We start from the raw sequence: 22,040 nt of genomic DNA on the forward strand, positions 1-22,040 counted from the left end.
CGGTACAAATATTTCCTAAATAGGAAATAGTATGACTAGGAACAATTCAATGTTCGTACCGGGGGCAAGCCTCCTCTGCACGTGGGTCCGAAACACCCTTGATAATGAAGTATATAAAAATCCAGCTCTGCTTTCTTTTCTTTTCTTGTCTCATTAATAACCTCAATAGGTCTCACCGCTGGGTCTAGTTCCACCCAAGCAGAGATGGATCGTTTCAGCTGAGTGTGGATAAACAAATCAAAAAAGATCGGAATACAAAAGTCTAGACGGAGGAACAAGACAAAGGAATCATCGTGTTCATTCTTCATTATTGCGGCGACCCCCTTTGTTACTTTGTCTTGGTCAATGCCACCGCTCTTCACCGGAGGTAGTTGAGGCGCATCCTTGTCCAATCATCGGAACTCACACAATTAGCTCAGCTTGGCCCGCCGGGATGCCCTCATGATTCCCCCTTTGGGGCCATCGTCCGGACCTCGTTGGGCCTGGCTCACCGAACCAACGGCATGCCCCCCTTTTTTTTGTTCTCGCTGATCCGATATCGCAGCTAGCTTGTGTCTTCCTTCTTTTTAACTGCTTATTTATTCACCCCTTCTACCGAGACTTTCCTACTTCTCTTAACATATTTACCATCAACCAAAAAGAATTGGCAGTTTGGTCAGTCCTTATACCCAACAACTCCATCGATGAAATCCGACGAAAGGCGCTATTAGCTTTTCAGAAACTTTCGCAAACGGTTATTCGGAATTATTGCGTCAAACATCGGAGGCCAGACAATGGGGATTGTGCTGATGCGAGACGAATAGGTCTCAAAAAACAATTTCAGCCAACCGTCGTCTCCCTGAACGATAGAGACCAGTTCAACAAATTCGTTCCCCAGAATACTCTCGAAATGCCCACACGGCTGGGTAGAATAACGCATCCCGTCAAACTGACGGGAAAATTTCGGTATCGCCCAGTCTTTGTCGAGTGGCCGAACATCAGAACTTATGATGGACTCCTTGTTAGCCACAAACCTACGGCAGCGATCCAAGTCGACACTAATTTCAATCGACGTAATGAACGAGGCATTTGCTTTCAACCTTTGTTCTGCCTCGACCGACTTTAGAATGTGGTCTATTTTCTTCTATGACATCTGGGCGCCAGAATACTCGCATGGATCGTCTCTGAGAGACATTAGCCCGGCGTCTTCGTGCGGGCTGCACGATCGACACCTTTTTACATGGGAAGCTCCGCTGCTTCCTGGTGCCTCTGTTACCACCTTTCGGAATGACCAGGACTGGAGAACTGATTCTTCGGCGCGCCCTTGAGGTTCCGTACAGTTTGACACTTGACAAAAACTACTATCAAGGGGCGAATGGGTGCCTTTCTACAAACCTCTCCTTTGATGTCGAAGTTTCCAAGTTAATACACGTACGGATCGCGACTACTAGATGGTCCAGGTACTGAGAATCTTCGTGTGGATGGCTGGGAAAGCCTCGAATTTGGCGACTGTGAATCCTTTTTCTTATCCCGAATTCGAATAATGCCTTCAAAGAACTCCGACAAAGGGCCAGTCTTTCAGCTTCGGAAATCCCTTTTTTGACAGGGAACAGCGTGGGTTGCTTGTTTCATCGGAGAATTCTCGAATCGCAACTACAGAGTCGATGAAAGATGCATTCAATTTCAACTACCTGCATCTACTGACTTTGGAAATCTGCTCGCTAGCGTCGATGGCTCCATGTGTATCATCGATGAAGCTTCTAAGAGTCGATACAATGATCAGCATCGGCTTTTAGTTCTTCTTCTGGTCCTAGCGAACAAGAGACATGGCGGATATCCTGGGGGGACATGATCATCATCCGCCCCTACCAAGCACAAGTCCTACGTATCCGCAAATCCTTGTTCAAAATGGAGCAGCTTAGATTGATTTGCTCCACCGGATGTTCCTCAGGTGGCCACGATAGATTCGATGCAAGGAAGGGAAGCAAAGGTGATCATTCACGACTGGGTCATCTCCAGCGGCGAAAAGTCTTCCGACCTCGGCTTCACTACGGATGACCATCGAGGCACTGTAGGATTGACCAGAATGTCCGAAGTAATGATCAACCTTCTCCCAGAGTCTGTTGGAACCGGTGCCAAAGCTGTTACTCCTGTGGAACGGTTCAACTACTGCATTGAACCCCGGAGGGGTGGCTTTCCCAGCTCCCGATCACTTTCTTTATTTCTTGGGTAGTCTTTAGTTCTTTACAAGCGATATGGGCAGCAGAGCGAACAACAGCGAGAGTCTTTTCAGTGAATTGAGTTGGTTTGTATTGGAAAGTCTTTTATTATTAGGGTTCTACGTGCACCCTGCCTGTTTGCAAGCAAGTGACAGTTTGATACACACCCAGCTGTGTCTCACACTGGCCTATTCCACAGAGCGGTCCTATCTTCCACCACACTACCTGGGAGACAGAGTCAAGTCCAAGATCCCCTCTTATTTTGCCGGGTGTGACATGTTTGTTGGATAATAGGGACTGACCAACTAGCCGAAGGCTTTTTGGTTAGCAGCTAACATGCTGGGAACATTGAATATTCCTGAACTGAATTATTCAATACTTTGTATCAATTAACCTTGCTCTTCTACGCCCAAATTAGTATACAACAAGCCATGAAAAACCTTTTACAACAAGCAACTGATCACCTAGTTAAAATTATTTTTACATGAAAAATCGATTAGTTTCTTGTTTCTAGAAAATGTTTAGATTTGGTTAAACCTGGGTTTTATTGCAGTATCAATTGATGTCAACATTGAAATTGATTGATTGATATGTACAACAATTTCCCCGCACCGAATGACCTAAATAGTCTCACGTCTACATCAATTGACGTTGTTTCAGTTTATTAATTCCAATCATGCTCATTGCGAGCATCGGCAATGAGAATAATCAGGATGCCACGACCCCTGACATTTTACAAGTTACTCTCGGGAGGCCACACCGGGTGGGTGTATAAGATAAATGGCCGGGTTGTCGTGAAATATCCCACCCGTCCAAACGAGGATGATGGTGATAAACTGTTTCAGCACGAGATAGAATTCTTCGACATGCTTGATAATGTTGAGCCATGTCCTCACATAGTCCAGAGCTTTCTACGAGTTCCGGCTGGCAACTTCCTGTCGTACATGGCTGGTGGTAGTATACATGAACGGCTCCTGCTACGACAGACACGCGACGATCGCAGAGAGTTGACTGGAGTCACTGGAACCGAGCCTCGACATCTAGTAGAGCGCTGGCTGACAGAACTCTGCGGCGCTGTCTCCTGGCTCGAGTCCCTTCAGTATGTCCATGGCGACCTCCGCCCGCCCAATCTACTACTTGATGGTCAAGAGCACCTAAAACTCGCAGACTTTGACCGCGTGGCCCGTATTGGAACAGATGCAAACGCCGAAGCGCCTCCATGGGAGCGCGTTTTAGGACCCGAAGCTGGGGATGAAAGAGGTTCCTTTGGGAAATACGGCCCAAGGACAGAACAATTTGCCATTGGCTCGGTGCTTTATTGCCTAACTCGCAGCTATGAGCCTTATGAAATGGATACGTTTGAGGATCCTGCAGAAGTCGTTGGGATCATGCAACGCATGGAGTATCCGCCGTTGAGTGATGATGACTACTTGGATGGCATTATTGGGAAATGTTGGCATAATCAATTCGCGCTTCTCAAGGATCTCTACGATGAGGTCAAGACATTGAACGCGGATGAGGCAACGCGAGAAAGCCTTGTCACACCAGACGACTGTGTAAAAATCCGAAATGAGTGTCAAAGTTTTGTGGATGAAGGCTTACTGGTTCTGGAGTAGTTTGGTTTAGTGGTTTATTCAAGGCGTACATGTAGAAAGCGCGCTGGGATGCTTGGGTTTGGAATTTTGTAGAACAATCACCAGTTGACAAGTTTCACCACAAGAAACTCGGATTAGTAGTCAAATTCTATTAACTTGTTCTCGGTGGCTATGCTGTCAAATTCGGGCCAACATTGAACATTGAAGGTTTGACTATTTTTTCAGCTTTGCTGCAGACGCGTATTTGAGCATCTACAAAGTTGTCACCAAATGTACCGATTCAGCTAAACTTGGGTGTAGTTGATTTAAGTGTCAGATACTCAGCCTTGATTAATTTGGAATTGATTCCAGACTATTAATATAAAAAAAAAAGAATAGATAAAATCCGCACTGCTTACTCAATAATACGCTCAGTCGATGCAGACTGATTCACCGATGAGATCAGCGTTGCATGGCTGAGCACAGTCCAGTCAGCAGAAACCGCAGACCGCCTTGTATTTAGTTAGAATTTCTGTTGGGCCTTTTAGTCTCTCGAGTCTCAAGTCCCAGGATGCGTGAAAGGCTTGCTTGCAGGCTGCAGCAAGCCTGAACTTTAAAATTGGTGATGTGGCTAGACCGCTAGAACTGGGCTAATCACGATTCTTTACGTAGTGGGCAAGGATGTTGAGCCACACACACGTATGCTTTTTTTTTGTAACGTACGTACGGAGTACGTAGGTGGCAACACAATTATTGATAAAGTCGGGCTAATGACTGAACTGGTTTGACGTGGCGATGCTAGACTAATAGTAATGTACGGAGTAATTTGACTGCGTAATAATATATTCCGTTCCTAGTAACCTAATCGATTTAGGTGAGTGTCAGTAGTGTCAGCTTCGCTAACCCATCAAGGATTTCAGCTCGCAATTGTATCCGCAAAGGGAAAATGAAATGTTAAATACGTAGACAGCCGCGCCACGTTGCATAGTAACTATTATTCAAGCACTCCGTATGAACTTTGTGAAAATACTCAGGGATAACGCCAAGAGCGAAAAGTCTTGATTTGTGGGGCCCGCTCATTTCCCTGCCGGGACCTGGGATCATCAGCATTATTGGTTGGCCGGTTACATTCTCTGATGGACACGTAGCGCCAGGCCGTCAACAACAAGAATAATCATCCGTTGCCTGATTTCAGAGGAATAAAATCAGAAGAGAATAATGAAAAATTATACAAAGAATCATAAGTTGCCGCAGCCCGAAACACAGCCCAAACAGACACAGCCCAATCATAGGCGCAATAAATCGCGCGCCACAGGGGCCACCCCTGATCGGGCCCACTTCTTCTAGCCCCACTAAATCCCGCGCTAACTTTACCTTATTATTGGACGAAAATGCACAGACCCACATCTATATGCACGCCTATTCGCACACTACAGCCACTACTTCCCCAGGAGTTTCCACGCTAATCCCAAATAGTCTGCTAAGCCACTGTCCCTCTCATCACATCAACACTTATCCCAACTTCTTTGTCACACCTCCAAGTCGCATCCTAGTCGCTCTCGCAGACTCATACATACATACAACTCTTGTCATCCGCCACAGCTCAATCACCTGCTTGGAAGTGTGACTGTTGAATCCAAGTGGCCAGGACAGTGACTTGTCGTACGTGCATGACTCCCTGCAAGTCATTGCAGAAATTGAAATCAAGGAAAAAAACTGACCGAGATTTACTGTCAAGCCAACTTTTATCTGCGCTTTATACAAATTCCAAAATTCTAGCGCGTCGCCATCATCTCTTTCTTCAAAATGCGTAAGTTGAGAGCCTTTTTTTCTTTTTGGGAATCCCCCTTTTGTTGAACTTTTTTTCTTCTTTCGCAAACAGATCGATACCGTTCCTGGGCGCGTCAGTCGGCGTGGTACGACAATGATGGAGAACCCAGTACCCACAACCCGTTCAAAAAGTTTCGTCCTAGCAAAAGACAGACCACCAATACCGCGCGTCAGCTAGAAATGGGAACCCTGAACCGGAGTGTGACAGAAGGTAATATTGAATCACCAGCCGAGACCCGCCGGCGCATGGAGCTGAGCGAAGGCGTGATACCTTTAGGACACCCAGACTCATGGGCGCAACCCTCAGGAACCCGGGAACTGGATTTTGGAGAAGCAGACAACGTCTCGGCCATGGCCAGCAGCCAGGACCCGATCAACCGTGGTCTCGACGATGAAAGCGAGAACCAACCCAGGCGCCGAAAGACCACCCCGAACAGCGATGGGGAAACCTTGGCTGCTACGTACGAGAAGGATGATATCGAGGATGACGAAAACAAACCTCACTTTACCCTCGGAAGCCAGCTTAGAGCCACCGTCTTTAATTCATGGGTCAATGTGCTGTTGATCTGTGTGCCTGTCGGAAGTATGTTTTTTGAACTGCCATTTTTTTTATTTTTTTTATTTTTCGTTTGCTGACCCGATTAGTCGCCCTCAACTATACCAATGTGGACAGGACTGCTGTGTTTGTTGTCAACTTTATTGGTATCATGTAAGTTTGATGTTACCATCAGCCGCGTTTATCAGAAACTCATTGTTACAGTCCTCTAGCCGCCATGCTTAGTTACGCCACGGAAGAAGTCGCCTTTCGGTAGGTTTTATATACACATGGATGCTTTCAAAATGCTAATGAAGTTGCAGCACCGGCGAAACCCTTGGTGGTCTCTTGAATGCCACATTTGGTAATGCTGTTGAACTGATTGTCGCCATTATTGCTCTGGTTGGAAGGGACGTGACTATTGTGCAGACCTCGTTGGTGGGCAGTATGCTGTCCAACTTGCTGCTGGTCATGGGCATGTGCTTTTTCTTCGGCGGAATGAACCGCATTTCGCAGAACTTTAATGAGGTTGTTGCGCAGACGGCTGCTAGTCTGTTGGCTCTTGCAGTTGCCAGTCTGATTATCCCTACGGCGTTTCGGAAATGGGCTGCAGGGGGAGCGCAACATACTGATGAGCTTTCACGCGGTGGGTTTTTCTTTCTTTTTTTTTTGGGATAAACATACTGATGATGTGTAGGCACTAGTGTTATTTTGCTGTGCGTGTATGCCGCCTACCTTTTCTTCCAACTGAAGAGCCACGCGGAAATCTACAACAAGCCCAGCGAAAAGACAGAGAAACGCAAGAAGAACCGCGTCGAGGGCGACACTCACAAGGGACTGGCCGCGATGGGTGGGCTGGGTGCCAGCGTCTCTGGCAATCCCGTCCAGCTCGAGGTCCAAGAACACGAAAAGGAAGAGGAGCCACAGCTTCACTTTTGGGTGGCCATTCTGACGCTGGTGATCTCGACTGTGCTGGTGGCCCTGTGCGCCGAATTCATGGTTGACGCGATCGATGCGATCACAGAGAACGGCGGTATCTCGAAAACGTTTGTTGGTCTGATCCTGCTCCCAATTGTGGGCAATGCGGCGGAACACGCGACGGCGGTGACGGTAGCTTGCAAGGACAAGATGGACTTGGCTATTGGCGTGGCTGTGGGTTCGAGTATGCAAATTGCGCTGCTCGTGCTTCCTCTGATTGTGGTTATTGGTTGGATTATGGGTGTTGACGACATGGTATGTAGTAGAGTGTTTATTATTTGCAGCTGTACTAACGAGGGATAGACTCTTGACTTTGGCGACGGATTCCAAGTGACTGTTCTTTTTGTGTCGGTCTTGCTGGTGAGTTTTTTTTTTTTTTCCTGCTGTTCAATTCTGACAACCTCTAGGTGAACTATCTAATCGCAGACGGCAAGTCACACTGGCTGGAGGGTGTGTTGTTGATGACACTGTACCTGATTATTGCCATTGCAGCCTGGTAAGTTTGATAAATTTGACATGTGTTGAAATCGTGATGAATAGGACTGACAAGGTATACTAGGTTTTATGACTGATTATTCAATCTTTGACTTTTTCTTTTTCTTTTTTTTTTTTGATTCTTTTCCCCTTTAGTAATTCCTTTTATTTTATTTCTCTGAATCGCTTATATATAGACATGCTGTTGAGAATGATACCCCTTTTCAACTTTTTCCCATGTGGTCAATCGATGTTGACATTCTTTGCTTTTTTTTTATGTTGTAATACTGGAAAAGCCATTTCATTTAAAGTGCATGACATCTGGAGTAAAGTAATGCATAAATGTAGGGCTCTCTCAACACGTGATCCAACTTGACACCCAGTGTCACCTACCACATGCAGACTGTCAGGCTTGGGCTCACCCGTCCTGGCGCGAGCTTGTCCAATGTTGGATTTAATTAAATGGCCGACCGATTGGACAGTGCACACACCACAGCTCGGTTAGCAGGGGTGGTCTCGCCCAATTAACGGGCCATTGACGCGGATATGCTGCCGGCTAGGGAAATACAAAGGCTGTTGAAACGCTGTAATATTACGGAATCTTATATAGATATAGATATATAGATAGATATATATATATATATTCTCTCTCTATACATATGATAGATACTCGTGCCCGTATACTCCGTATGCATACGGTATGTACATGCAATCCGGGGATTAGTGTGGGGTTAGCTCTCCCCGGCCCAACACGGCGATTGGCCGAGTCGGGCCTCGGAGTCTCCAGGCATGACTCGCCAACACCCGGATTGATCCTACTTGCGAGTGGAAGTAAAGTTGCACGGTTGGGCAGTGCACCTGTGCACAGTTGGACAGAGATGTACGGAGTAGCTGTGGTAGGCAATTGAAAATAATATAAAAAAGAGGGGGGTGACGAAATCCTTACCTAATGAATAACTCCCCAGCCCGAGAAAAGTCGTGATTAAGGTTTGCCGAAATCCCACGACTCGGGGCGTGCTGGTCGTCGGCCTCCCCGGTCGGATGCTTCCCCCGGTTATTGTTATTCATTACATTGCCGACGAACAGTAACCCAGAAAAACCAGAATAGAAAGACAGAGAGAAAGAAAAAGAAAGAAAAAAAGAAAAAATAGTAATGGAATCCCAGAAGACGAATAATGAGCAAAGACTCTCGGCATCTTGTCGTGTGCCTGAGCCGCCCGGTGTGGGGGAGAGAAAGCTGGGAATTTATCCGAAAGTCAGTGCCGCGTGCGTGTGCCAGGGCCAAGCCAAGGTTGCACTGGGAGTGAACCCAATAGCGACAGGCTTTTATTACCCGGTGGAGAGGAAGGGCTCTCTTATCACCGTTATTATTATTATGTACTGGCAAAAAGGAAATACCAGCAGGTAATACGACATGGTCATAAGCGGAGCCCCGGTTCATAAATCTCGACATGCCCCGCGAAACACTAAGGCGCTAAATGCAGGCTAAAGACCGCGGGCTTCGGGCCAATGACCGCCCTGGCGAACCCGATCCCGTCGCTTGAGCCGAGATTGTTAGTGACAATAATATAATACGGTGTGTAGGACGGGGGAAGAGACGAGTAAAAGGCTGGCACAAGGGCTTGTAGCACCTGTATGTTAGTGCAGCCATGTCGCATCGCAAGTAGCAATGTCGTAGTGTAGGAATGTAGGAATAATATCGCCGTCGGGCCTGGCTCGGCTACACCTCGGCCACCCGGTTGCAATTCATGGTATCTTATTGACATATGCTTTGGCTAAAAGCCCCAAAGAAAAGGAGCCAAAACAGGTCATCCCGACCAGGTACTGCGTACTGACCGGTACCGCCCGGGGCTGGTTCCTTCCCGGCAAGTCGGGCACCTGTCCGCCCCCAGATGATCTCTGGCTCTTTCCCCAGCGCTAATTACTCCGGCCATGCTCCTCCTCCTTCCTCCTCGCTTCTCTTGCACTTCCTGTCCTCTTCCTCTTCCTTTTTCTCTCCCTCTTCTCTTCCTCTTGCTTCACTCCCCCCTTCCTTGCTGACAACCCCTGCTAGCTGATCGGTCTGTCGACTTGTCGGTGAGAAAGACAGAAAGAGAAGGGAAAGGAAAAAAAAAAAAATCCATGCTTCCCCGGATCCACCCCCGGCTTCAACTCCAACTCCAACTTCAACCGCGCCCACGCCAATTCCATCCACCACCGCCTGTCGCCGTCTCCGCCACCCATCTTCCACCGTGAATGTCTCGCTACTCGAGAAAACGGAAGCAGGAGCATTCGTCACCGTCCTGAGATGCGGTCCAGCATAGCCTGCTCCCGGTGTCGCCGGAGCAAGATCAAATGCGTCAATGCAGGCATCGACACCACCTGTCGCGCCTGCGAATCCACCGGTCGAGACTGTGTCTATCCACCCCCGGCCGTAGGCGGCGCTGCTGCCAAGCGCGATCTCGCCGCTACCCTTGATGGCGAAGACCGTCCCGCGGCCGCAGACTGGGACAACAATAATAATCCTAAAAGGCAGCGCTCGCGCAAAGTCCTCAGCGCTTCAGCTGCCGCCGCCAAGGATGCCGCCAAGGCCAACGGCGACGTGCTCGAGTCGTCTATCCTGTCGCCCAAAGTATGGGAGACCCTTTTGGACCTGTTCCAAGCCCACTTTGCCACTGTCTTGCCCTTTATACATCCGGCTACCTTTCTGAACCAGGCTCGCCAGCTTTCTGCCTCGCAACCCGATGGCCACGCCGACCATTCGGAGAGTCCCGTGCCCAAGCCCGAGGTGTCGCCCTTGATTCTCCTCGGTGTCTTGACTTTGACGGCGCGTTTCCATCCGCAGCTGGTCGCCTATCATTCTCCTCCGGCCCCGGCCAAGCCGTCTAACCCCTCGGTCGCTTCCGAGTATTATGCCTCTGCCCTGCGAAACCGCCTGGCCGGCTCTGATGGCATGGGAATCGCCATTCCCGACCTCACCAGAGTCCAAGCACTCTTGATGTTGGCCTTGCATGAATGGGGCATGTGTCGCGGCAAGAGCGCCTGGGTGTACGTCGGAGTCGCTATTCGCCTGTCGCAAGCTATGGGCCTGCCATATGACCTGGAAAACGATACGCCATCGAACCGGTCGATTCCCTTCAAGGTCGAGGCTGACCATTTTGGCGTTTCGCGCCAGAGGGACCAACCAGACCAAAACCCCGACGATATCATCGTCCTAGAGACGAAGCGGCGAACATATTGGGCATGTTTCATCATGGATCGATGTCTGAGTAGCGGAAAGTACCGACCGCGCATGATCAACGTGCCCGATCTCGCCATTCAATTACCGAGCGACAACGCCTTTTCCTTTGGCGAACGCGTTCGGACATCCCGTCTGAGCGACAGCCCAGCCCGTCGCCCGCCCAGCTTCGATGGCCCTGGTGTACAGATTCCTAGTCTGCGCCAGAGTGTGCCCTATAATACAGACGACAAACTCCGCAATGGATCGACTGATACGAAAGCGTGGTCCCCGGTGGCAACACGCAACGACTCCGACCACGACATTGATCGGTGGGAGGTCGGAGCTGAAGAGTCGGTCTTGAGTCGTGTCATTCGCGTTATTCGTATCTGGGGTAGTATCGCCAAGTGGGCTTGTGCTGGAGGCCGACGGTTAGTCACTTTTATCATTTTCTTTTTTTGGAAATAATCTAACTTTGGTAGAAACGAAACATATGGACCATGGCAGGGTGAATCCCACTTTGCTGAGCTTAGGACCAGATTGGCCGAGTTTCAGGAAAGCCTTCCTAGAAAATTGCAGTATTCTCAGCGAAACACCGACGAGTACATCACCAACCAGAAGCATTCTCTGCCGGCCTATATGCTTATGCATGTGGTGTATTTTCTCTCGTTGATTGTGCTCCACCGAGCCTACCTGCCTTTTCTTCCTCTCCGGTGCAGTGAACCTGTTGGTCCACTCGACGAGCCGACGTTTCCACGAGACAAGTATGCCGTCCCCGAGGGTTTCTGGCGGGATAGTACTAGGGAACTGTTCCGAGCGGCACGGCAAATGATGGATCTGGTAACCACCTGCCAGGGGAGAGGCATCCTAGTGGAGACTCCGCTCGTTGGATTCGCGGTTTACAATGCCGCTTTCATGGGAATCTACGCAGCCCATTTTAGCCACATGGACGTTGATGGCTGCCTATCCAGTAAGCGCTCGTTATCGCCTGCCTCGGCCGGCACAATCGGCCACCCACAGCTACCAACACGGAAATCGCTCGATGTCCTACGTGATATGCGACCGCGACTGGGCCTAGCCACTGGCTGGTTCCGCACCTTGAATCGACTGCACAGCTATTTTCTGAAAGTCAAAAAAGACTTCAAGTCTCCACGCAATGCCGACGGCGTTGACGGTATGAACGGCTTCAGACCCGTTCGCGAAGGTGGGCAGGGTGGAGGCCTCGAGGAGTTCAAGCTTCTTGAAAAGGTGTTTCTTGATTTTGGTGATATTGAAGACCGCATCCCCGAGGCAGTATGTCTCGAAGAAGATGGAACAGGGCAGGCAATTGCCATATCGGAACGAGGACATGCCTTGAGTGACAACGGCAGCAACGCCGTCAAGAGCGAGTCTGGCGACTCCCAGATTGACGGTTTTGTCCAGCAAAGACGGGAATCCTGGGTTCCGGTGAACAATTCCAACACAATACCACCCGGTGCTGACGTTGATCGTCCACGGGCCGAGATGGATCGCCGACCTAGCTTGCCTATGCCATCGCGAGGCCTGCCCTCTCAATCGCCATACTCTCTCCCTTCCATCCAACATCACAACTCCATTGCATCGACTACATCCCCCGGTCTGCCGTCTTTGACATCCACGGCAGCTTTTAGCTCTGCGCCTCCCAGCCAGCCTCTCTCCCAATACGCCCCGAACCGTCTGCAGCCGCTCAACTCATGGGTCACACCCCATCAGCAGGGGCCGCCTGCATCCTACTCCTCTCACTCTCACTCTCTACCTCCTATCAACTCTACCACGTCCCACTCATTCCCGATGCTCCCGCCTCCCGGCTCCGTCTCTTACGGCGGCGCTTCGTCGACAAACCACGACGCAAGCGAATATCCCATGTGGTCCACCAGCCTCGGCGGAGACGATGTCGTCGCCTTTCTCGATGGCGGAAGCTTTGATCAATGGCAATCCATTTCCGACTCTGAAATCGGCTATCCAACCGGCTGGCTTAGCACAGTCTGGCACGACCTGACCTAGTCTTTTTTTTTGTTTCATTTTCAATGTTCACCTGTATTATTACCTTGTACTATGTTCTTTTTTTTTTAAATACTTTTTGACGAGTTACGATGCGCAAAGTGCTTGGGATTTTGGAACATTGGGAAACACTGGTTTGTTTGTTTGTTTGGTCGAAAAAAAGTAGTTTCTTGTCAATGTTTATGTTATGGGTTAGGGGTTCAAAGTCTAGTGATACTCGTCTATAGTTATCGTTATTCATTTCAGCGATTTTTTTCAATCTCTGTCTATGTCTGTATGTCTGTATGCCTGTATACAGAATACTTGCAAGCAGGACTTGCGATGATTTCAAAAGACTACATAGATAGATTATTCCGGGTGTCTTTTATACAATGCATGTATCAATTATACATGTATTGTCATTGGCTTATGAATGCATATACAGTCAAGAATCGTGAAAATATCGCTGGTTTAGTTACATAGACTAAGTTTAGTTAGACTACAACAAGAATGCTACTACGCATTTTCATTCTATACCTTCTTCAATAATACTGGCATCTTTTTTCTTAACAAAAAAGAGGGGAAAAAAAAAGTTAAGCAAGTAAAAGCATATTATCATTTCAATGCTAACATACAGGTCATCAACAACCCATCATCATCATCATCATCATCAAAAAAAGAAAGAAACCAACTAATATAGATTGTTGTTCGTTTCCTGATGGGTCCACCTGATGGATAGATGGATTTTCACTTTACTTCAACTCTGGGAAAATAAATAACAGAGTAAGTAGGCAAATCAAACCCCCCCCTTTATTCCATCATATTAGCTAAATGCTAATAAACTTGCTCATTTTTTTTTCGTTTCTTTCTTTCTTTCTTCCGTATTCGACTTTGTCGTGTCTGTGTATTATTGTCTTTGTGGTTATCCACACATCTCGAGACCATCTCCACATAAGATAATCACTGCTCTTCCTTTTTTTCTTTTCACGGCAATAAAAAAAAAAGAATAAGAATAAGAATAAAAAATAAAAGAATTTGTTATAAAACAATAGGCCAAAAAAAAAAGTTACAACACACAAACAAATCGTGACCGAGGAGGGCAAAAAGAGAAAGGGGGAAAAAAATTACAGACATGGGAATAGCTTTGCATATTGCAATACACTAATAGGGGAAATCGTGTCGTTAAAACAAAACACACAGAAAAAAAGACAATGAAACTAGAGTGGGGAAAAAAAAATTGCCGAAGTTAGAGAGAAGACAGGTTATCAGTGGGAAGAAGGTCTAAAGTGTGAGTTGGACAAAAAAAAGTCTAGCGGAATGGCGGGCCACTGAGCATTGCGCCTCCTCGGCCATCACCTCCTCTATTGACCTGGGCCATCATGTCGAGAAGAGGATGGCGCGCCGATGGATGTGGTCCCGATGATCCAGCTCCCATATTCATCATAGCCTCCGGGTTATGAGGAGGCATGGGCGGAAATCCCGCTGGCGGAGGAGGATGCGGTCCATTCACATTCATATATCCCGGGGGAGGCATCATACCGGGAGGAGGACCGAAGTTGTTACCAGACCCTGGATTACCACCACTAATACCGCGCATAAATGGTGGGCGCTCGTTGGGTGGAGGTGGCGGTGGTCCAGGAGGCATGTTTGCGCCATGCATGGGCACTGGCCCGTTGAGGAAATTTGGATTTATGCCTCGGTTCGGAGTGGGTAGTCCAGAGCCCTGTTGTGGTGGTGGCATTTGGCCAGTCCATCCCGGGGGAGGTGGTGGCATTTGTTCAAATCCAGGTGGCCGTGGGATACCCATCGGCAGGGGGTGTCCCTGAGTTCTCCCACCAGCAGCTTGCACTGCGGGGCCTCGTCCACCTTGAGGAACACCGGGAAACGGCATTTCTTCAAAGTATCCCATTGGGGGACCATTGACTGGTCGTCGTGGTTGTTCGTGCAAGTCGACATCAGGTCGCTGCATGTTGGCAATGGCTGGATCATCTAGGAAAGCTTGATTTCTAGGAGCTTTTTGCATGCCCTGTGGTCGAGACAGCAAATCCGGTACATTCAAGATACCTGGAGTATGGCCACTATGAGATGGCAGTGGTAAATTTCCATGTTGGCCTGGCCCGGTGGGGGATACTTTGACCTGCTGCATCAGACGGAGAAGATTGTCGCGGTCACGGAACTGGGCCTGAGGATCCCGGGGAATCATGGACTCCATTCCAGGAGGAGGCAACACAGTGCGAGGGGGGACGCTTTCTTGGGGGGTCATGAACTCATGCTGCCGATTCAACAAGTCCCTCGACGGAGACGACAAGCCCGGCGGCGGCGGTGGTGTTGGACGGTTTTGGTCGAGGTGTGAATAAGACGGTGGGCGAGGCGATTGGGTACTATCAAGTTGAGAAGTACCGTCGCGGGATTTGTTGCCTCCAAGCATCTGAAGGATGCGCTGGAAGCCTTCTTGGTCAGCGTCGGTGGACACAGGCCGATCAGGTCGATGTTTCTCCGGCACGGGCTCAGGCTGCTGCTGCTTGTTCGGACTGTCGGGAGGAGGGCTGAACAGGCCAGCAAATCTGGATGATTTGGAGGCTTTGGCGGAAATGGAATCTTTCTTGAAAGTATCCGCGGGGGCAACTGGCGAAACATCTTGTTGTTGCTGGGATGCCTTTGAGTCGCGTAGCAGCTTAAAGAAGTTGTCCAGACCACCACCATCCATCTGTAGATGAGCCTGATTTGCTGCAAATAATTCACCATCCAGATGACTTGGTTCCGCCTTGTGCTGTTCAGGACTATGTTGTTCAGGCGCAGCTTCTGCTTTTTCTTCGAATTGTGATTGCGGCGCAGCCGAGCCGGCTTTCATCTTCTCTTTCCAGCGCTGAAAGTCTTCTTGCGTGTGGGCTTGTCTGGGTTCGTCACGGTCTGTCGAATCCATCCACTCGGGATCCTGCTCAAATCGAGGGTTGCGGTTATTCCAGTCACGATCAGGGACCTGTCTGTCACCACGTCGCCATTCCCTGTTTTTCATGTATGGCTTTTCATCTTCAAGCTCGCCAGTATCGGGTGCAATTTCCTCCCGGAACCAGCTCCCCTCGTTTCTCCCTCTAGGTTGGACCTCTCGTTTGACAAAGCGTCCGTCCTTGTCTTTCCGGTTGAATCCCGACTCGTCTGGTTTGTCTTTTCCATCCCATCGAGTAGCGTCGCCATTGCGCCGGAATTTTGGATCTTGTTCGTCTTGGTTGAATGTGCGGCGAGGCCGGCTGGCATTCCAATCTTCTCGTTCGTTGCGACGGCCCTGTAAGCTTACAAACTTATTGTCCCGTCTTTCGAGGTCGTCTCTGTCTTTGGCGATTTTGTCTTTAAAGTTGAAGCGATCGGTTTTTGCTTCGTCGGGGTCGTTGACACGAGAAGTTCGATCGGTCGCATCAATAGAACCCCTCCCAAAGAGTCGAGTAGCGGAGGAAAAGGCAGTTTTCGGGGGTCCTAGGACGATGTCCTCTGGAGATTGGTGTTAAAATGGTATTTTTCTCTATGATATCGCATCGCAATGCAATGCCCACCCATATATAAACACATACCTGTTGAGTTTCTGGAGATATGTCGCGTTTCAAATAGATTCGGTCTTCGGTTTTGGTTGTTGTTGTCATTCTGGGGTTGGTCTTTGGGATTTGACGGCTTTCGCGTTGTCGGGTCTGGGATAGGTCTGTAACAAAAAGCAACAAAAAGCTTGGTTTAGTCCTTTTCTGTGTAATCCTAGCTTCCTCAAGCACCACTTACCCCATCCATTCCTCGATTGGAGGTAATTTGTCGGGTTTTGTGACTAGCGGTGAATTGCGTAGCCACAGAAGCTCCTCAATCTCATAGCGGCGCGCCATGAGGGAGACACAGAGAGAGAGCTGAGGTCGATGGGATTATATAGTCGGTGGCGATTACAGGATTCTCATGGTATCGTATCGAGAGAAATTTGGGCGGTGCGGAGAGAGAGAGAAGGGGGAAGAGGATGTCAATATGTCAACGTAAGGAGAGGGGGATTTCGTCCCCGAAACGGTCGGTCAGTGATGAGATAATAGAGTCCTTGGATCTGAGGGTGAAAGAGAAAAAGGAGATGAACTGCTCCCTGGGGGAGGAGGCCCCGTAGCAAGGTTCGATTTTTCGATAAGGAGATGACTCGATGAGGAGGATCGGTTGAAAAGTGGTCAACGCAACTGCGCGGGGACGAGGATCGGGGGGCCCAATTCGATTGAAAAGGTTAGCTAGTGGCTATCGGAGGAGATGGTCTGTATGCACGAGGATGGGTGGTGATGGGAAAAGAAAGGTAGGTTCGGGGGAGGACGATTGACAAAGTTTCTGCGCATGTTGAGGGGAGAGCGAGGTGTGGATGGCCGCAGATGGTCAGGCGGGTCTTGGGGGGACGTTCAACGTTGATTGATCCGTCGCTTTTTCCTGCCTGGGCAGCCACAACCATGGCCACGACCCACGAGCTATTTTTCTTGTAATATTATATTAAATACTGTAATAATATTTCACTACTTATCTATCCTGTATATTTATGCGTTCAAAGTGTCTACCCGGCTATCCTATCTACAGCCTGCGATACGGCATGCCCACTCCAGGCGTCGACTCGAGCCTTATCACTCGTGTCATAGGCAGCACGAGCCAAGTTTGCCAGCAAGGTTGTCTCAGAGTCCGAGGCTGCTATGCGACTCTCCATCCAGCTCATCACTGCAGCGCGCGTGATGAGTGTCGTGCCGCCTCCCACCTGGGTGGCCCGGAAAAGGAGGTGCAGGATCTTGCTTTTCACACTCTTATTCAACGTTGACGTGTTGTAGAGGGACAAAATGTGCTCAAAGACGTTTGCCCGGCGGTAGATTTCCAGATCCTGTGTCGATTTAGCATAGATCTTGAGACCATATTTTATCTGGGACTCGTGTATCTTACCTGGGCTGTGCGAAGGCCGTTGACAAGCAAGTCCAAAAGCCAGTTCACTTCTTCGAGATAACCGTCGTCATTTTCAGGCTCGTGCAGTATTACTCTATCAATCCAGTAGGAAGGGATCTTTTCTGTTTCCCAGGACGGCCGCTTTTGGAGGTATTTGTTGACCTTTCCATACATCTTGTGCAATGGATTTGTCAACACCGTCAAACAACTGGCACCAAATTCCCCAGCAACATAGGGGAGAGGAGTCTCGAATCCTAACGCATTGACGGTCTCGCGGAGTTCTCCAATGAGAAGGTAAATAGACCTCCATTCGGTGTAATTCGAATCCTAGATTCAATTAGCTTGTCTGCTACACGTATGTCGAGTTTTCTATATCTCGTACCTTGAGTTTTGCCATAAGACGCGTGAGAACTGTGAATGCTTGACGTCGGATTTCTTCGTATTCTGAGCACAAACACAACACCAAATCTCTGATCTGCCCCTGCTCGATGGCGACGTCCATCTCGTCATTTTCCCACTTGTACAGCTCCGTATGGTTTCTGCTTTCAACTGGAAGCATGCCGAAGATATCTAGCAGGTCAGCCGGTGACTTGGCATGTGCATGTGTCTGCTGTTTGACGTCAGCATCAGGCATTTCCTCGTCCTGCTGCTCCGTTTCATCGCCGCCTTTGAATGCTTTCTTGAAAATGGATCGAGTCTTCTTCGACTCTGAAAGCTCAGAAAGATTGTCCCGCACGGTTTTCAGTGCAGTCTTGTCTTCGCCAGCCACCTTTAGATGTCGAAGCAACGAGGCTAACCAGGAGGCGATGGATTCCTCTTTCGATGAATCTTTACTTTTGAGCACAAAAGGCCATTGCTCGTTTACCGTTGCAACCAGAGCACTCAAGCCTTCCTCGCGACCATCAAGCAAGGACGTAACCAGGTCCTCGTAGTGGACCGGTTTCTTCGCGATGCGGCATAGGCAGTTATCTAGAAATTGCAGCCGTGAAAGCAAGCTGTCCGGATCAGAGTCCCTCAGGCTGAGTGCCAAGGCATCAAATGAAGCATTCGAATTCGTCAAAATGGAATTCTCCACCAACACAACTTGGAGTAATTCACGAATTTGTTTCATAGCATTCATGTCAGGGGTGGTAACTAGGACTTTCAAGATGCATGTAAAAGCAGAGAACTGGAAAGATGCTGTTGAAAATCAGTTGCAAGAACATAAAGTAAATCAATATATTACTCACCTGGTTGTTGCCACCAGCGCATGGATGCCGAGCGATGCGCGACATGTAGAGTGCTCTGTAATAAGCTCAAGGCTGCAGTCGAATCCTCATCAGACAAGCTGGAATCTTCCAATTGTTTGAGGATGTCGACCATGACGATGGTGACGTCAAAGTTCTCCTCGCACGCAACTGATGGGACCACGTCGTGGTACATGAAGAGCAGTTCCATGACTGCTTCTTGCTGGTTAATATCTTCTTTCGGTGTTCGCTTGAATGTAAGAATGACATCTTTAATCGAGGGACAACGCTCGCAAAATTCCAAGACTAGTTTCTGTAACGCCTGATCCCAAAAGGGCTGGGAGCGACCATGGTCACTATCAAACATTTTCAGAACAACACGAAGCTTGCGGAAAGCGGCTGTCAAAAGGCGAACAGCAAACAACGTAACGATTGGGTCGGTATTCTGAAGCAGACATCTCGTCAACATTTTCTGGCTCAGTGGACGAGGCAATATATTGTCGGCTACAATGGAAATTGGTGGCGGCAGTGCGACTGAGTTCCCTTTCCAGCCACATTTGGCAGGAACTGGCAATTGAACGGTAGAGAAGAGAAACGCTGATTCACCTAGCCATGCTGGCGTAGCTTTGGGCTCTGCAGTAAACATGACTCTTTTGGTAAAGAAATCTGCAACAAGCTCTGGTGCGGATTTGAATACTTCAAGTAACAATTCTGTTTGCAGTGTGTCGGACTCGGGGCGTAGGGCCTGGGTGAGCGCCGATAAAATTCCATTTCGTACTGGAATAGCCTCTTTGTATTTTTCTTGGTGAAACGGGGCATCCAAGCCCAAATCAATAGAATCCTCATCCTCGGCCGTCGGGGCGTCGGAGTCCCTTGACGACGACGGATACCAGCCGTTTTGCGGAAGCAACACTCCCATTTCTGGGACCGTGCAGATCTGTAACAAAAGTTTGTGTATCTCATTCGGAATCGAAACATCTGATTCTTCGGCGTCTAAATCTTTGTCGTATCCATAGAGAGTCACTAGCCGCTCCAAGTTCCATCTATTGAAGAACCTTGTCTTGGTGATTCGAGCAATAGAAGAGTCGTGAGCGACGTCTCGGTCAATGGCCCTAATAACGTCTATTACAATATCGCGGGTATCACGTCGAATAAACTCCAAGAAAGCCCGGATGATTTTGTGCTGTTCGATGAAGTCGCTCTTGGCAGGGCCTTGCAAGAACCGCATATTCGCCAAGACATAGCGCATAGCGTTTCGTCGCAGGGTAGACTTCTTCTTGGACTGAGTCGAGTCATCTTCCAGTTGATTCTTGTTGGGTGTCAAGAATTGTTCCAGTCGTTTGTAGGTAATGTCCCGCTTGGCATGGACGAGACGAGCTGCGACGCCGCCATCAAAGCTGACAACCTCCGTAAGCAGTCGGATACAAGGAGATAGCAGATGCTCTTTTGCCTTCGGTGCTGTCAAATGGCGGTTGAACAAGCGCAATTGGTCCTTGTGCAGTAGACTCTTGCACAGCGCGATGCCAAAGTCCCGGAACTCGAGTTGGGTGGAAACGGCCTTGAGAAACAGAGCCAGTACCGAAGGCACCATCACCAGAAGGTTCTCATGATTGTTGTTTTCCGCAAGGCTCCATGTTTGAAGGAGATCTGGGAAACACACGGCATCTTCTTTCTGGGGTGTTTGCGAGTCACAGTAATCCTTGAGGATTTGAAGCTTCCGGGCAGTTTCGCGATCTGCTTCTGACTGGTCGAGTGATGTTAGGAATTCCTTGAATACGTTGATCCCTTGAAATAAATAATAAGCATGTGCATATAAATAGAGCGAGCGATGAGGAACTCACCTCGGTGTGCCTCGTGGGGAGTTTGCTGAGGAAATAGCAAGTCCTGCAGCTGCTGGCGAGACGATATCTCGATGGCAGTGCTGGTCGGCGCAGAAGGCTCTTCTAGCGATATCCTCCGCCTCTTGTTTCTATGGCCTGGAGAAGGAGAGCGCGCCATGTTGCGATAGCACAAGCAATCTGGCAGAGCAAACGGCCAGGAGTAAACAAACAGTGTTCAGCATGTAGTTGAATAATTTCTCGCCATGGCGGAAAGACCTCCGCCAGATTTTTGTAGCAGCTACGTTGATTGGCTCAGCGGGGTAAATAAAATGGGCCCAGTTCCTTCCGATAAGATAAGAACCACGACCGAGCCACCAACCCTTGCCTCATCGTTCTTGACTTCCAGTTCAAACAACAACATGGCTACGCCGTGGGATGACGACGACGAAGACTATGTCTTACCTCTCGAGAACCAGCAGGTCTTTGGCGCCGGCATCAAAAGGAAACGCGTTCCTTTTGTCCGAGCAACTGGTGATTTACAGACAACACCGACCCGGCAAGACGACTCCCAACTCCCCTCGTCCTCCGCAAGTGTCGCCGATCGATATTTCTCTATCGTCATGTCAAAGAAGAAAAAGCGAAGGGAAGAAGAGGCTGAAGAATCGCGCACAAAACAGGGGTCATCGGAGGATTTCACATCGCTAAACCAGAGTGATTCGCTACCAGCCAGATCGATACAGTCTTCAATCCATGATACCGAGGACAAACAGACCCAAACAGCATCGCCTCCGGCGCCTACTGTCAATCTATGTGAACTGTGCAACCTCCCATTATCAGAAACCCCATCAGATGACGCCGAAACAGACACATCTGCAAATACAAAACGTGGTACGCCACACGAAGCATCGATTGCTCATCAAGTATGCCTAGAGCACTCTCACCCTCCATCGCATCTAGACCGCACCCGGCATGGCCTCCGCTATCTCGCAGCTTATGGCTGGGATCCCGATAGCCGCGTCGGGCTCGGTGTTGTAGGGCGTACCGGCATTCGAGAACCGATCAAGCAAAGAGCCAAAAACGATACCATCGGGTTGGGCATGGCCATCGACGACAAGAATAATACAGCTGCCGCGAGGCAGAAACTACGCAAACAGCAGCAGGAGCAGCGCCAGAAACTCAATGCGAAACAGGTGCGTGGTGCACAGATGGCAGATAGGAAGAAAGGTGATCAGTTACGAGAGTTGTTTTATGGGAGTGATGATATCCAACGATATTTAGGTTGACC

General features: G+C 49.0%; 5 protein-coding genes across 5 annotated transcripts; 4 read left to right on the forward strand and 1 right to left on the reverse strand.

Moving 5' to 3' along the window:
• Nucleotides 1-2,911: 2,911 nt before the first annotated feature.
• On the forward strand, nt 2,912-3,814 carry TRUGW13939_06336 (uncharacterized protein; the record flags this gene model as incomplete). The annotated part of the gene is made up of 1 exon (XM_035489489.1): nt 2,912-3,814. The coding sequence occupies one exon, from the start codon at nt 2,912-2,914 to the stop codon at nt 3,812-3,814; it is 903 nt and encodes a 300-aa protein (XP_035345382.1).
• A 1,764-nt stretch (nt 3,815-5,578) lies between these two features.
• Nucleotides 5,579-7,687, forward strand: TRUGW13939_06337 (uncharacterized protein; the record flags this gene model as incomplete). The annotated part of the gene is made up of 9 exons (XM_035489490.1): nt 5,579-5,582; nt 5,655-6,185; nt 6,248-6,311; nt 6,363-6,410; nt 6,461-6,783; nt 6,835-7,370; nt 7,419-7,475; nt 7,523-7,611; nt 7,675-7,687. 9 exons carry the CDS (start codon nt 5,579-5,581, stop codon nt 7,685-7,687), a joined length of 1,665 nt encoding a protein of 554 aa, XP_035345383.1.
• Nucleotides 7,688-9,876: 2,189 nt separating this feature from the next.
• On the forward strand, nt 9,877-12,807 carry TRUGW13939_06338 (uncharacterized protein; the record flags this gene model as incomplete). The annotated part of the gene is made up of 2 exons (XM_035489491.1): nt 9,877-11,216; nt 11,268-12,807. The coding sequence occupies 2 exons, from the start codon at nt 9,877-9,879 to the stop codon at nt 12,805-12,807; spliced, it is 2,880 nt and encodes a 959-aa protein (XP_035345384.1).
• Nucleotides 12,808-14,092: 1,285 nt separating this feature from the next.
• Nucleotides 14,093-20,933, reverse strand: TRUGW13939_06339 (uncharacterized protein; the record flags this gene model as incomplete). The annotated part of the gene is made up of 8 exons (XM_035489492.1): nt 14,093-16,269; nt 16,350-16,474; nt 16,549-16,667; nt 17,357-17,650; nt 17,710-18,036; nt 18,092-18,888; nt 18,939-20,720; nt 20,777-20,933. The coding sequence occupies 8 exons, from the start codon at nt 20,931-20,933 to the stop codon at nt 14,093-14,095; spliced, it is 5,778 nt and encodes a 1,925-aa protein (XP_035345385.1).
• Nucleotides 20,934-21,084: 151 nt separating this feature from the next.
• TRUGW13939_06340 (uncharacterized protein) lies at nt 21,085-22,038 on the forward strand (the record flags this gene model as incomplete). Its single annotated transcript, XM_035489493.1, has 1 exon — nt 21,085-22,038. One exon carries the CDS (start codon nt 21,085-21,087, stop codon nt 22,036-22,038), a length of 954 nt encoding a protein of 317 aa, XP_035345386.1.
• Between the last annotated feature and the right edge of the window lie 2 nt (nt 22,039-22,040).

This window comes from Talaromyces rugulosus, chromosome III (assembly GCF_013368755.1).
Source record: "Talaromyces rugulosus chromosome III, complete sequence".
NCBI lineage: Eukaryota > Fungi > Ascomycota > Eurotiomycetes > Eurotiales > Trichocomaceae > Talaromyces > Talaromyces rugulosus.